At 39.9% G+C, this 15687-nt stretch overlaps 1 protein-coding gene across 8 annotated transcripts in view; it reads right to left on the bottom strand.

Moving 5' to 3' along the window:
• Positions 1-15687, bottom strand: part of ESR2 (estrogen receptor 2) — a 76521-nt gene that overhangs the window by 50424 nt on the left and 10410 nt on the right. For all 8 annotated transcript variants that reach the window (XR_014148427.1, XR_014148428.1, XR_014148425.1 and 5 more), the window contains exons 2-3: positions 12743-13198; positions 10691-10863 (exon numbers count right to left, since the gene is read on the bottom strand). Coding sequence is in view for 3 of the 8 variants with exons in the window: in XM_081830401.1 (XP_081686527.1) it covers positions 10691-10863; positions 12743-13161 (592 nt within the window). In the remaining 5 variants the exon portion in view is untranslated. The remainder of the gene's footprint in view (positions 1-10690; positions 10864-12742; positions 13199-15687) is intronic.

Raw genomic sequence — 15687 nt, 5'->3', positions numbered from 1 at the left:
ACTTTCCATTGCAATAGCAATCTTTTAAGGACCTTCTAAAAATTCAAAGGACAATACATGAATGTCATCCTTTTTGGTTTTATAAAGAGGTTTATAACAGTAAGGGACAAGAGGTTCATTTTTTTTCTCTTCTCAGTTTATTTTAAAAGGTCATTTTACTTAAAAAAATCAGAAAGCACAGTAATATGAACACACTAAATAAAAAATAGCCTAGAAAATGTCTTATGCAAGAAGGTCAGGGTAATTGAATTCACTTCTGACAAAAAAGAAAAAAGTCCTCCTCAAACTACACGAACTACCTTACATATTAAAATGGTTTTCTTGGAGTACCAGGGTGGCTCAATCAGTTAAGCATCTGACTCTTGATTTCAGTTCAGGTCACGATCTCAGGTTTGTGAGATTGAGCCCCATGTCGGGCTCTGTGCTCAGTGTGGAGTCTGCCTGGGGATTCTCTCTCTCCCTCTTTCTCTGCCCCCTCCCCCTAAAAAAAATTAATAAAATGGTTTTCTTGTTCCATGCAACAGTTGAGAAGCACACTATTCCATACTAATAGAACTCAGAAAAGTTCAAAGCAAAATTAAAAGCAAAATATGTACCTAATTCTTTAACATATAAAACTTTACAGGAAAATGTGCTTTTTATAATCTAAAACATAACAGATTATCTCTGTACTCTCTACAAATTGAGTGAGTCTGTCTGAACACCTGTTGTCATTTATATCCAACCACATGGTGGGGAGAGATAGCTCTGGACTTGGGATCAGAAGATCTGAGTTTCAGCTCAGTTCAGCCTCCCGGTCTTGGTCACTTCAAAGATAGAACAAGGTTTACTACCCGCACCCTCCCTGGCACGCTTCTCCCTCAACAGCAGTCAATGACCTTGCATCTTATTCCCTCAGGACATCCTTCATGACTTCAAGGCCAAATAAGTCCCAAGTAACGGAATATGTGCCTCCAAGGTAAGAATCTTCTACATAGGGACGCCTGGGTGGCTCAGTTGGTTAAGCGTCTGACTTTGGCTCGGGTCATGATCCCAGGGTCCTGGGATCGAGTCCCGCATCGGGTTCCCTGCTCAGTGGGGAGCCTGCTTCTCCCTCTGCCTGCCACTCCCCCTGCTTGTGCTCTGTCTGTCAAATAAAATCCTAAAAAAAAAAAAGAATCTTCTACGTAACCTACCAACTGTCGGAGCTTCCCATTTAAAGCTCAGCCTCTAAAGCCGTAAAAAGCAAAGCGTTAAAGATCCGTGAGTAGCACTCAAATAGATTTTAACTCTCAAAGGACAATGATAAAAGGTTATTATGATTACCAGTATGAAAGTAAATAGAATAGTATTACTGCTATATATGGAAATAAAATGAATAGCCCAAAAGAATGAAATTTACAGAAATACCCGGGAGAAATGTACCAGGTATATATATTAATTTTTTTTTAAGATTTTATTTATTTATTTGACAGAGAGAGACACAGTGAGACAGGGAACACAAGCAGGTGGAGTGGGAGAGGGAGAAGCAGGCCTCCTGCTGAGCAGGGAGCCCGATGCGGGGCTCAATCCCAGGACCCTGGTATCATGACCCAAGCCGAAGGCAGACGCTTAACGACTGGGCCACCCAAGTGCCCCAGATATATATATTCTTAAAAAACTAACAAAACTGTATAAGAGATAGGAAATGCCTAAATAACTGGAGACATAACGTGTTCTTGATGAGAAGACTATTACAAAGATTGCTTACAAAATAATTCTTAGGTTTAACAAAATCTCCACTTTTTTTTAACATTAAGGATAGGAGGCCACTTAATAAAATTACTCCAATGTTCCTATGAATAAACAAAAGAAAATAGCCAGGATGCTTTTAAAATAGGAGGTATATATATTGGTGTGTATTAAAATGTGTTACAAAATAATAATAGTAAAAGTAAAAAATAAAACTAAAATAGTTAAAATAATGTGGTACTTATAAGAATGAAGAACTAGGTCAACAGAACAGAATAAAACAGTATATATAAGTATTTAATATATTATAGAAAAAAAGGTTAATGAACACATGAAAAGATGCTCAAAAAGATCAGTAATCAGGGAAACTCAAACAACAACGAGACACAATTATATACCCAATAGAATATCTAAAATTAAAAAGGCTGACGATATCAAGGATTTTTACAAGGATGTAGAGCAACTGGAAGTCTCATATGTTATTGTTGAGAATACAACATGGTTCAACTACTTTGGAAACAGTTTGCTGGTTTCTTATAAAATTAAACATATGCTTATCCTACAACCAGCAATTTTACTCCTAGGCATTTCCCCAAGAGAAACGAAAATATAGGTCTACAGAGAGGGATATGCGTGAACACTCATAGAAGTTTTATTCAAAATAGCACAAAGTTGGAAACACTCCAAATGAATAAACTATGGTACATCTATATATTGGAATAATACCCAGTAACAAAAAGAAATGAACCACTGGTACATACAACAACATGGATAAATCTTAAAAGCATCATAATAAGTGAAAGAGGCAACACACAGATGGTTACATACTTTATGATTCAATTCTATGATATTCTAGCAAAAGGCAAAACTATAGGGAAAGAAAATAGATCAACGGCTACCAGGCCTTGGGAGGTTGGGGGGAAATTGGCTGCAATGGGCCTGCAGGAACTTTTTGGGCTGATGGTAATAGTCCAGATCTTAATTATGGTGGTAGTTAAATGGCTACATGCATTTTCAAAATTCATAAAACTATACAATCAAGGACTCTGAAAAACAAACTGAGGGTTCTAGAGGGGAGGGGGGTGGGAGGATGGGTTGGCCTGGTGGTGGGTGTTGAGGAGGGCACGTTCTGCATGGAGCACTGGGTGTTGTGCACGAACAATGAATCATGGAACACTTCATCTAGAACTAATGATGTAATGTATGGGGATTAACATAAGAATAAAACAAACAAACAAACAAAAAACTATACAATCAAAATAGAGGAATTTTACTATATGTAAATTATATCTCAAATTCAACTAAAAAAATAAGCTTCCCTATTTTAAAAAAAGTCAATGAAAATGAATAGATTTAATAAAACAATGTGGAGAAAATTGACTAAGATAAAAACATTTAATTTTTTCCTTTTTAGTTTTATTTTATTGAAGTGTAATTAACATACAATGTTATATTAGCTTCGGGTGTATAACTTTTTTTTTTTTTTTTAACCAGAAGATGGGTTTATTTGGGAATAAAAGAGAATTACAATCCAGGACAAACAAGCTGTGGTAAAACCATAGGCAAATCTGGGAAACAAAAGCTCAGGTGTATAACATGTTGATTCAACAATTGTATACATTACTCAGTGCACACCATGTAAGTGTAGTCCTCATCTGTCACCCTACGATGTTTTTACAATATCATTGATTATATTCCATATGCTGTACTTTTTATCTCTGTGACTTATTTATTTTATAACTGAAGTTTGTATCCCTTAATCCCCTTTATTTCACCCATCCCCCACCACACACCCTTCTGGTAACCACTGGTTTGTTCTCTGTATTTGAAAGTCTGTTTGGGGGGGGAGGGGTTGTGTTTTGCTCATGTGCTTTATTTTTAGATCCTATATGTAAGTGAAATCATATGGTATTGGGATGCCTGGGTGGCTCAGTCGGTTAAGCATCTGCCTTCAGCTCAGGTCATGATCCCAGGGTCTTGGGATCGAGTCCCGCATCAGGGTCCTTGCTCAGCGGGGAGCCTGCTTCTCCCTATGCCTCCTGCTCTCCCTGCTGGTGCTCACACTCTCTCTTGCTGACAAATAAATAAAATCTTAAAAAAAAAAAAAAAAGGGGGGGGCGCCTGGGTGGCTCAGTTGGTTAAGCGACTGCCTTCGGCTCAGGTCATGATCCTGGAGTCCCAGGATCGAGTCCTGCATCGGGCTCCCTGCTCAGCAGGGGGTCTGCTTCTCCCTCTGCCCTCTTCCCTCTCATGCTCTCTCTCATTCTCTCTCTCTCAAATAAATAAATAAAATCTTTAAAAAAAAAAAAAAAAGAAATCACATGGTATTTGTCTTTCTAGGTCTTAGTTCACTTAGCATTATACCTTCTAAGTCCATCCATGTTGCTGCAAATGGCAAGATCTCATCCTTTTTATGGCTGAGTAATATTTCATTGTATGTGTAACTTCTTTATCCATTCATCTATTGATGGACACCCAGATTGTTACCGTATCTTGACTATTGTAAATAATGCTGCAATAAACACAGCAGTGCATATCTCTTTTTGAATGAGTGTTTTTGTTCTCTCTGGATAAATATCCAGGAGTGGAATTATTAGATCATATGACAATCCTATTTTTAATGTTTTGAGGAACCTCCATACTGTTTTCCACAGCGGCTGCACCAATTTACATTCCCACCAATAGTACATGAGAGTTCCCTTTCTCCACATCCTCACCAACACTTGTTGTTTCTTGTGGGTTTTATTTTAGCCATTCTGACTGGTGTGAGGTGATATCTCACTGTGGTTTTGATTTGCATTTCCCTGATGATTAGTGATATTGAGCATCTTTTTACATGTCTGTTGACCATCTGTATGTCTTCTTTGGAAAAATGTCTATTCAGGTCCTCTGCCCATTTTCCAATTGGATTACTATTAATTTTTGGTGTTGAGTTGTAGAAGTTCTTTATAGATTTTGGATACTAACCCCTTAATGGATATATCATTGCAAATACCTTCTCCCATTCAGCAGACTGACTTTTTGTTTTGTTGATGGTTTCCTTCACTGGGCAAAAGCTTATTATTTGGGTGTAGTCCCAACAGTTCATTTTTGCTTTTGTTTCCCTTGCCTCAGGAGACATACCTAGAAAAATGTTGCGAAGGCTGATGTCAGAGATATTACTGCCTACGCTTTCTTCTAGGAGTTTTATGGTTTTATGTCTCACATTTTAGGTCTTTAATCCATTTTGAGTTTATTTTTGTATATGGTATAAGAAAATGGTCTAGTTTCTGGGGCGCCTGAGTGGCTCAGTCGTTAAGCGTCTGCCTTCGGCTCAGGTCATGATCCCAGGGTCCTGGGATCGAGTCCCACATCGGGCTCCCTGCTCACCAGGAAGCCTGCTTCTCCCTCTCCCACTCCCTCTGCTTGTGTTCCCTCTTTCGCTGTGTCTCTCTCCGTCAAATAAATAAATAAAATCTTTAAAAAAAAAAATGGTCTAGTTTCATCCTTTGCATGTAGCTGCCCAGTTTTCCCAGCACCATTTATTGAGGAGGCTGTTTTTCCCCATTATACATTCTTGCCACTTTTGTTGATGATTCATTGACCATATAATCATGGTTTATTTCTGGGCTCTCTATTCTGTTCCATCAGTCTATGCGTCTGTTTTTGTGCCAGTACCATACTGTTTTGATTACTATAGCTAGGTAGTATATCTTGAAATCTGGGATTGTGGTACCTCCAGCTTTGGTCTTTCTCAAGATTGCTTTCGTTAGGGCGCCTGGGTGGCTCAGTTGGTTGGGCGACTGCCTTCGGTTCAGGTCATGATCCTGGAGTCCCAGGATCGAGTCCCGCATCGGGCTCCCTGCTCTGCAGGTAGTCTGCTCCTCCCTCTGACCCTCCCCCCTCTCATGTGCTCTCTCTCTCTCATTCTCTCTCAAATAAATAAATAAAATCTTTAAAAAAAAAGATTGCTTTCGTTACTCAGGGTCTTTCATACCAATTTCAGTATTATTTGTTCTAGCTCTGTGAAAGATGCTGTTGGTATTTTGATAGGGAATCCAATGAATCCATAGATTACTTTGGGTAGTATGGACACTATCAGTATTTGTTCTTTCAATCCATGAGCATGGGATATCTTTCCATTTGCTTATGTCATCTTCAATTTCTTTCATCAGTGTATTATAGTTTTCAGAGTACAAGTCTTTCATCTCCTTGGTTAAATTTATTCCTTGGTATTTTATTATTTCTTGGTGCAATTGTAAATGGGATGGTTTTCTTCATTTCTTTCTGCTACTTCATTATTAGTGTATAGAAATGCAACAGATTTCCATACATTAATTTTGTATCCTGCAACTTTACTTAATTCACTTATCTACTGGTTTTTGGTGGAGTCTTTAGGGTTTTCTACATATAATATCATGTCATCCACAAATAGTGAAAGTTTTACTTTTTCCTTACAAAATTGGATGCCTTTTATTTGTTGTTTTGTGTGATTGCTGTGGCTAGAACTTCCAGCACTATGTTGAATAAAAGTGGTGAGAGTGGACATCCTTGTCTTGTTCCTGATCTTAAAGGAAAAGCTCTCAGTTTTTCACCATTGAGTACGATGTTAGCTTTGGGTTTTTCATATATGGCTTTTATTATGTTGAGATATCCTCTGTCTAAACCTCCTTTGTTGAGAGTTTTTATTATGAATAATGATAATATGATAAATACATTTCATTCTTACTTCATTCAATATACAGAAAGAATTGGGTGGCCATTTTCAGTTACTGCAACATATTTTATATCAGAGGATGCCAAAAATATGAAGAGTTAATTGCTTACATAGTAAGCAATTGTAAAAGCACTCACTCTTTCCCTTCTGCACACTTAGAATGTGACCTTTCTTTCCCCTTTCCCAATAGTTTCTTGGCTCACGCAGTAGGAAGGAATGACATGCAGAAAGCAGAGGAAACTCCCTTGTCATTGTAATCAGCCATAGTCTAAGAGTTCAAAGATATTTTAGGTAGAGATTTTTTCCCAACAGCAAATAAAAAGAATCCTTTTCAAAGGATATAGTTAGTTGTATTGGGTCAAGATTTCCTTAAGGAATAAAATTCTGGAATCTCAACAAGATAGAGAACTGTCATCATGTCAAGAGTTCAGTTCTAAATTTTAGAAATCTGAATTGTTCATGCTATATAATAGCAGGGAAGTAGGCCTGGCCTTATAATTTACTACTACAATTATCATAAGAAAAATATTAAAGCACTAAATATGTTAAATACAGAATGAAAAGTTTTGTGTATAAATTATAAATAAGCAAATAATACAACTTACGTTTTGATAATATTTGATGACATAGGCCTCCTTTATCTGTGATGGGTTTTTTTTTTTTCCCCAATAAAATTAAGTTTGGAAATGGCAGAGGGCCCTGATCCACCCAACTATGAAGATTTTAGAGAATGTGGGTTTAAATATTAGAAAATACAAAGAAGAAGGAAAAGATGTTGATATCTCAATACAGAAGAGTTAAAACTAGAATATCTTAAATTTGCATGATGTTTATAAACGACTGAATATTTTCACATAGCCAACTTCATTTTTTTATTTTTATTTTTTTAAAGATTTATTTACCTATTTTTTTAGAGAGAGAGTGTGTGGAAGTTGGAGGAGGGGCAGAGGGAGAGGCAGAAAGAGAATCTCAAGCAGACTCCCCACTGAGCATGAAGCCTGACACAGGGCTCAAACCCATGACCCTGAGATCATGACCTGAGCCAAAATCAAGAGTCTGACACTAAGCCAACTGGGCCACCCAGGCGCCCCCATTTCATCTTTAGAACAATTCTGTATCTCCATTTCACTGAAGAGGAAACAGGCTAGGAGGTAAAGTCATAGAGCTACTAAGTGGAAGATCCAGGAAAAATAGGTGGTCCTCTAAACAGGGTGAATTTCAGGGGATCTGCAGGAAGGTAACTCTTAACTACTAACATTCTACCCTTCACCACCCTCTAGATTCTATCAGGAGCCATCCCACCATCATGACTCTTACGCATGCCAAATATTAAACATAAGTCAAAGGAAGAAACAATCTTTGTAATTCCTAACGAGCACATTTTTTCCAAGCTTTATCTTCACAAGGGTTGTAACTAGGGACTTCTGAGGAAGATGGCAGAATAGGAAGATCTTAAGCTCACCTCATCCCATGGATACAACTAGATAACACCCCATCAGTGTAAATAATCCAGAAAATGACCCAAAGACTTGCAGAACAGACTCTCCACAGATAAATGTAGAGAAGAGGCCACACTGAAGAGGATAGGAAGGATGAAAAGGTAGTTGGGAGCTGCCTATGCAGACAGACCTATGGGACTGTCCACGGGAGGGAGGGACCCGCAGGCTTAGAGAGAGGGAAGAGGAATAGACTATCACACCAAGCACCCCACGTATGGGGAACTCACACAGTTAAGATGAATTCCCATAACATTTGGCTTTGAAAACCAGAGGGGGGTAATTTTATGAGTTCTTACAATGAACAGGGCTGATCAGGTGGAACTCCAAAAATCAGCAGGCTTGGCTCTGAGAGAGCTAGGAAGGCAAGAAGAAACAGAGTCTCTGCCCTTAAAGAGATAGCACAACAAACAGCCCTATGGGGATACAGCATAGAAGCAGCAGTTTGAAAAATGCCCGGGGTGTATGGGAGGGAGATTTGTTTACTAATCTCAGAGTATGTGTTGGAGGGACAGGGATTGCTGGCAGACTTCTCCAGGAACAAAGGAGCTGATGTGTGCCCTCTCCCTGCCCCGCACCCCACAGGTCTGTTTAGCTCCCTGATCTAACTCAACTCAAGCCCAAGGCGGCCCCAGATTTGCCCATTAACAATGCAGCGACTAAATCCTGCCCACAACAGGCAAAGAGAGCCGTTGCAGACAACTGGCCTAAGGCAAAAGCAGCTCAGCCACCATAGTAGGGTGCATACAACACACATAAGTTGTTGTATGCACCTGAAGTGCCAGGTCTGGTGAACAGGGGACACTGCACTGCAGGGCACTAGAGAACCTCTTCTTCATAAGGCCACTACTTACAAGATCAGGAGACATAGCTCACTTTCCTAACACATAGAAACAGACACAGAGGGCGCCTGGGTGGCTCAAGTGGTTAAGTGACTGCCTTCGGCTCACATGATCGCGGAGTCCTGGGATCGAGTCCCGCATTGGGCTCCCGGTTCAGCGGGGAGCCTGCTTCTCCCTCTGACCCTCTCCCCTCTTATGCTGTTTCTCTCTCTCTCTCTCTCTCAAATAAATAAATAAATAAATAAAATCTTAAAAAGAAAGAAAGAAACAGACACAGAGAGCTAGACAAAATGAGGAGTCAGAGGAACATGTTCCAAATGAAAGAACAGAACAAAATCATAGCAAGAGACCTAAATGAAACAGATAAGAAATTCTCTATCAGGCATGTTACTTATTTATTTTTAAAGATTTTATTTATTTACCTGAGTGAGAGAGAGAGAGAGAGAGCATAAGAGGGTCAGAGGGCGAAGCAGTCTCCCCACTGAGCAGAGAGCCCAATGCAGGGCTCAATCCCAGGACTCCAGGATCACGATCTAGGCTGAAGGCAGATACTTAATGCACTGAGCCACCCAAGTGCCCCACCTGATAGAGAATTTACAGTAATGGTCATAAAGATACTCACTGGACTGGAGAAAAGAGTGGAGGACCTCAGTGAAACTCCTAACAAAGAAATAGAAAACATAAAAAAGAACCAATCAGAGATGAACAACTCAATAACTAAAGGTAAAAATGCACTCGATGGAATAAATAGTACACTAGAAGAAGCAGAAGAACAGATCAGCCACCTGGAGGACAGAGTAATGGAGAGCAATCAAGCTGAACAGGAGAGAGGGGAAAAAAAAAATAAAAAATGAAAACAGACTTAGGGAACTAAGTAACACCATCAAGCATAACATTTGCATTATAGAGGTCCCAGAAGGAGAAGAGAGGGAAAATGGGCCAGAAAATGTGTTTGAAGAGATAATAGCTGAAAACTTCCTGAATGTGGGGAAGGAAATAGAAATGCAGATCCAGGAGGCACAGAGAGCCCTCAACAAAATCAACCCAAGGAGGTCCACACCAAGACACATAATAATTAAAATGGCAAAAAGTAATGATAGAGAGAATTTTAAAAGCAGCAATAGAAAAGAGTTACATACAAGGGAACCCCCATAAAGCTGTCAACTGATCTTCCAGCAGAAACTTTGCAGGCCAGAAGAGAGTGGCATAATACACTCCAAGTGCTGAAAGAAAAATACCTACAGCCAAGAATACTCTATCCAGCAAGGCTAGCATTCAGAATAGAAAGATAAAGAGTTTCCCACACAAACAAAAGTTACAGGAATTTATGACCACTAAACCAGCCCTACAAGAAATGTTAAAGGGGACCCTCTGAGTGGAAAGACCATAAGCAGGAATAAGAAAAGTAGTAAGCACAAAAGTAAAATTAAATGTATCTATAAAAATCAGCCAAGGGATTCATAAAATATAAGGATGTAAAGTATGACATGATATATTTAAAATACAGCAGTGGAGAGGAGTAGGGGAGAGAAGTAAAGAATGGGTTCAAATTTAAGAGACCATCAACTTAATGTAAATTACTATATGCATAATATGTTATATACAAACCTAATGGTAACCATAAATCAAAAACCAGTAAGAGATATACGAGAGTTGTAACTAGGTGTCTTTTCCCAAGAAGATGGTGATGGGTGATGGTGGAAAGAGATCCATCCAAGTTCTGGGGCTCTGGAGTAGAGATCCACAATTAAAGATAAGGTGCTCCACACTTGAAACAATCCATTCCACCATCCACCCCATCCCCAAACACACATGATCCTCTGAACTGTTCATCAAGTACTTTGTGTACCAAACAGGCCAATGGTGAAATTTCTGCCAGGTCATCTGCAAAATTATTTGAAAGCAAAAGTGGAAAATTAAAGAAGCAACTAATAATACTCTTGTACCTTGAATGCTTCTTTTAAAAAAGGCCTTACATCCTTCACACGACCAGACTCCATAGTGATATCCAGATGCGTAATCGCTGCAGACCGCACAGAAGTGAGCATCCCTCTTTGAACTTGGACTAGTAACAGGGCTGGCACAACTGCTCCCACTAACTTTCCTTTTCAGTGTCTCTCTGGGGGCAAAGAAAACATTCATTGTAAGACAGCATTAAGAGAAAAGATGGACTTTCTAGAAAAAAAAAAATAGCATGAACACTGCGTAATTTACCTCTTTGCCCTCCAGGGCTCATGATAAATATATTCCAAGAAATCTGATCAAGCACAACCTTTGTTGCTGATATCAGATCTATGAAGAGTCACACTATTGGGAATGACTGATGTTTGAAAGTGGTTCTGCAAGTCTATGCCCATCCATGCAGCACTGATGAGCACTAGTAACTACAGATGGCCAGTTGTAGCCATCAGGTTGCACATCTCTGAGTGTAATAAGTGACCAGAGTAAGTCTTATCCGCAGGTCTGAACCACAAGCAAGGTGTACAGTAGTCTTCCGTAGTTGCTAGAATTCATCAACACTGTATGGATGGGCCTAAATTTACCCAACCATTTTCAAGTATTAGTCATTCCCAAGTGTTGCTAAATAGCCCTTCAGAGTTCCCATTTAAATGGGGAACAAAATCTTTCATTCTGCAATGTAAGATGAAGGTCTAGAATGAAAATAACTTTAAGAGGAGTTACAAATGGACTTTAAGTTATACTGAAGTGAATACGATACTCTGGTTTAGAGAGAGAGAGAAAGAGCAGGGAAGAGTAGGGAAGGGTAGAGAGGAGTAGGGAAGGGTAGAGAAGGGCAGGGAAGGGCAGAGAGAAGAAAAAGAGAAAGGAGAAGAGAGGGGAAGAAAGTGGACACATGCCTGTCCTTAGAGAAGGTTTTGATGGAAGCAGGTGCTCAGTGCTGGGGAGAGGGGCAACAGCTCCCATAGAGGAAGGGACAGCCCATGAAGGCAGCACTGGCAGACACAAAAGCACATGTGGTTAGTTCCTAATTTTGCCAGGCCATGCTTCTTTTGGAAAGGAAATGTTAGAGTATGATTGGTTTTAAATGAAGATAATTATACTATGGGTAATATTAGCAGAACTCTGATTAGAGCTCATGCTCAGAAACAAAGGGTCTTCCCTTGAAGGCTGAGTGAAAAACAGTACTGTAAAAAAGTTATATACAATGTTTATATTCTCTTTTACCAACAAAGTTTTTAAAAAAGAAAAATAAAATTACTGTGTAATATGGCTTTCTCAACGTGTTACGACAGCATTTGAAAGTAACAAATTTCAATATCCAATACACAATGACTTAATACTTTGGCGGTTCTAGAAATTTATCTCCTCCTCATCTTTCTCCCTACACAACCTCTTCCCTCCATAGCTATAATTATCATTAAACACATTACAAATTAAATGGAAATAACCATCACGTTACCTTGCTTTTAAAGAGTACAAATACTCTTTTGAGCTTCAAGAAATTTCAACTAAAGTCTACAATTAAGTTTCCCATCAATCTTTATCAAATGTTATTTTAGTTCACTACTAAAAAGCTTATACCAATTACTGTCTGTCTTTTCAGGCTTTCTATGTCCAGTGTATTTCATGTAAGTAGTAATATTGCCACAGTTGCTTTTATCCTGGACACAATGTGTCATGAATGCTAAATTGTGATTTCACTACAAGAAGGATCTAACTTCAAAGTAAAAATTTCTTTTTCAAACCCACGTCACTCCATCAAGAGAAAAATGATTTAATTTCAATATTTAATGTCCAAAAACAACAGTCATGATAGTGAATTCTCCCCACAACCCAGACCTAATAGCTTACTTTTTAGCAAGGATTAAAATATCAGAATAGATATTCTAGAATTCAGAATATCGTATGTGTTAGGTGCTCTAAGTAATCTATGTGATGAATAAAGACCTCAAATAATGCATATCTTTCTTCTCACTAAATCATAGTGATTTGAATAATGCCCCTGAAGTACAATTCAAAATGACAACTGAATTTACCTGTTTACAGGTAAGGTGGGTTCTAGCGATCTTGCTTCACACCAAGGACTCTTTTGAGGTTCTGCATACAGAAGTGACGACTGGCAATGGATGGCTAAGGGAGAGAGGTGCCCAGGAGTTGGCCACAACACATTTGGGCTTGTGGTTTGTCGACCAGGCCCACCTTCTGAGTTACTGGCACTGCTGGGAATACCGTAATTCATCACAGCGGGGCTATAGAAGGTCATGGAGGAATATTCATGGTGGCTCTCTACATAGGAGGAAGGTATATATATGGGGCCGTGCTCCACGGGTAGGACAGATTGACTGCAGTTGTAGGAAGCCGGAGAGTTAAGGCTAGATGGTGAGTTTTTGATATCCATGTCTTGAACAGGTAACAGCTGAGGAAACTCTTTGTGAGAAGAGGCACAAAGGGACATTATAATGTTCTCAAAGGCTCATGGGCAGGTATGATGGCTGTAGAGAAAAACAAAAAGACATTTCTAAGTTAGAGCTACAGGCCTAACTATTCAAAATGTCCAAACATATTTATTACTTACACACACAGCTTAGAAACACATCCTGAAAGACAGACTCAAAAATATTAACCTCAGGGAGTGTGAATGGGAGGCATGGAACTCTCATTTGCTACTTTATTCACTTCTTTATTGCTTTTGTTGTTGTTAGCTACAAGAATTTTTTTTTAACCACAAGAATTTATTATACTTTTAACAATTAAAAAATGCAGGATGATCTTAAAATGCCAAGGCTTTTTTTCTTCTGGAACTAGGTAAGTTTATTTTAAAGTTCTTATGTAAAAGTAAACAATAACAACCAAGAAAACCTTGGAAGAGTAGGTCAGTGAGCAGGGACAGCATTAACAGATATTCAAATACACGACGAGTCACCAGTAATAAAACACAAGGAACAGACAGGCCAACGTGTCCCTTATCAATGTATTGCTTCTCAGCTTTCAACGCACCCTTCAATATACAGCCTATGGTAAACTAGCTGGCTTTGCTCTACCTGGTTAAAGTGAGCACAATGCTAAGCGTTCTCGGTAGGGGGCGCTGCAGGGACACCAAAGGAGAAAGAGGCAGCTGTAATTTTCTGGCGCCCGCAGAGGTCCGCAGTGTGGGGGATGGAGCCAGTGGAGTCTGGCCCTGCCACGGGTCCAGAATGGGGTCCGTCTGCAACCTTGCAGCGTCGGTGCGGGGATAACCTTTCCACGGCCACCTGTCCGAACTGGGGCCCGACGAGTCACAAAGAAGTCGTTCCTTGTACAAACTCCTCACCTCACGCTACCTGCACACTGTGAAGGCCTTCTGTCCCCCACCTTCCCCCACCCCGCAGGCACCTGGACTCCCAGGGCACAACCATGCTCCCAGTTGCTGATCGCCTGGTCCCCCGCTGCACCCCGGAAGCAGTCCTGTTGCCTGCCAAACAACCCTAGAGCGGCTCTGGCCTGGCTCAACCAGCAAAATCTCCGCTAGTCAGTGGCCCATCCACCTCTCCCAGGGAGGTCTGAGCCCCTTCCAAATTAGTCCTTCCTTGGATGCTCTCCCCCTCAGCCCTAGTTTACTTATAGATTATACTTAATCTCTTATGATAGTTTTTTTTTTTTTTAAGATGTTATTTATTTATTTGAGAGAGAGAGAGGGAGAAAGCGCGAGCAGGAGGAGGAGGAGAAGCAGGCTCCCCACTGAGCAGGGAGCGGGATGCGGGACTTGAGCCAGGCAGATGCTTAATGCTTAACCGACTGAGCCACCCAGGCGCCCCCATGGTTATTCTTTATATTAAAACTCCCCTGTTGAACCGACTGTGTAGTTTCTATCTCCTGATTGGACCCTGACGGCTACATAACAGAATAGAAAATCCCAAAATAGAAAATTCAAGAACTCAAAAGTTTTTTGAAATTTGGCATATGATAAAGGTGATATCTCAAATCAGAGAGAAAACACTGGACAGTAGAATGGCCACTGGAAAAAGAACCTATGCCAGAATAAACTCCAAAGGGTTCAGAGATCCAAATGTTAAAAGAGAAATGGAAGGAGAGGGAGAGAAAAGGGGGAGGAGGTTGAGGGAGAGAGCGGGGACTGCACAAGTCCTAGAAGCAGGTGCAAATAAACTTCTTTATAACATGGGTGTGGGAAAAACCTTCTTAACTATAGCTTAAAATCCACATGCAATAAATTCAGAACAGAAAAGGAAATCTTTGCACATCATAAAAACACCATAAGCAAAGTCAAAAAAGACTAATGACAAATTGGGGGGAAAAATACTCCCAACTTCTATGAGAAACAAAGGGCTAATTGTCCTAGTATTTAGAACTCTTAAAATGAAAAAAGATTAAAAAATTCTTTAGATAGGGACACCTGGGTGGCTCAGTCGGTTAGGTGTCTGCCTTCGGCTCAGGTCATGACCCCAGGGTGCTGGGATTGAGTCCCGCATCGGGCTCCTTGCTCGGTGGGCAGCCTGCTTCTCCCTCTGCCTGCCACTCCCCGCCCCCCCACCAGCTTGTGCTCTCTCTTTCTCCCTGACAAATGAATAAAATAAAATCTTTAAATTCTTTAAATAGGCAAAAGACATAGAACACAGAAAAAGGAAGGCAAATGGCCCTTAAAACACAAAGATGATCAACCTCATTCACAAAAATTAAAACTACACCAAGATACCATTTTCTCGCGTTTGGCAAAAATTCAAATGTTTGACAAGAGACGTCCTTTGTGAGGCTGTGGAAAAACAGACTTTCTCTGACGTTGTTGGTGGGAGTACAAAATGGCACAATGCATATCTGGCATTATATAGAGATTTTATATGTGTTACCTTTGGACTATGAGTCCATAGGGAGAAAGAAAGGAAAGAAGGAAGGAAGGAAGAGAGAAAAGAAAAGAAAAGAAGAGAGGAAAGAAAGGAGAAAAAGAAAAAGAATCATTGGCTCCCATTGCAAGTGACTGTTACATCAG

Source organism: Leptonychotes weddellii, chromosome 9 (assembly GCF_054177405.1).
Source record: "Leptonychotes weddellii isolate Sample4059 chromosome 9, ASM5417740v2, whole genome shotgun sequence".
Lineage (NCBI taxonomy): Eukaryota > Metazoa > Chordata > Mammalia > Carnivora > Phocidae > Leptonychotes > Leptonychotes weddellii.
This window is presented reverse-complemented; position numbering and strand designations above follow the sequence as displayed.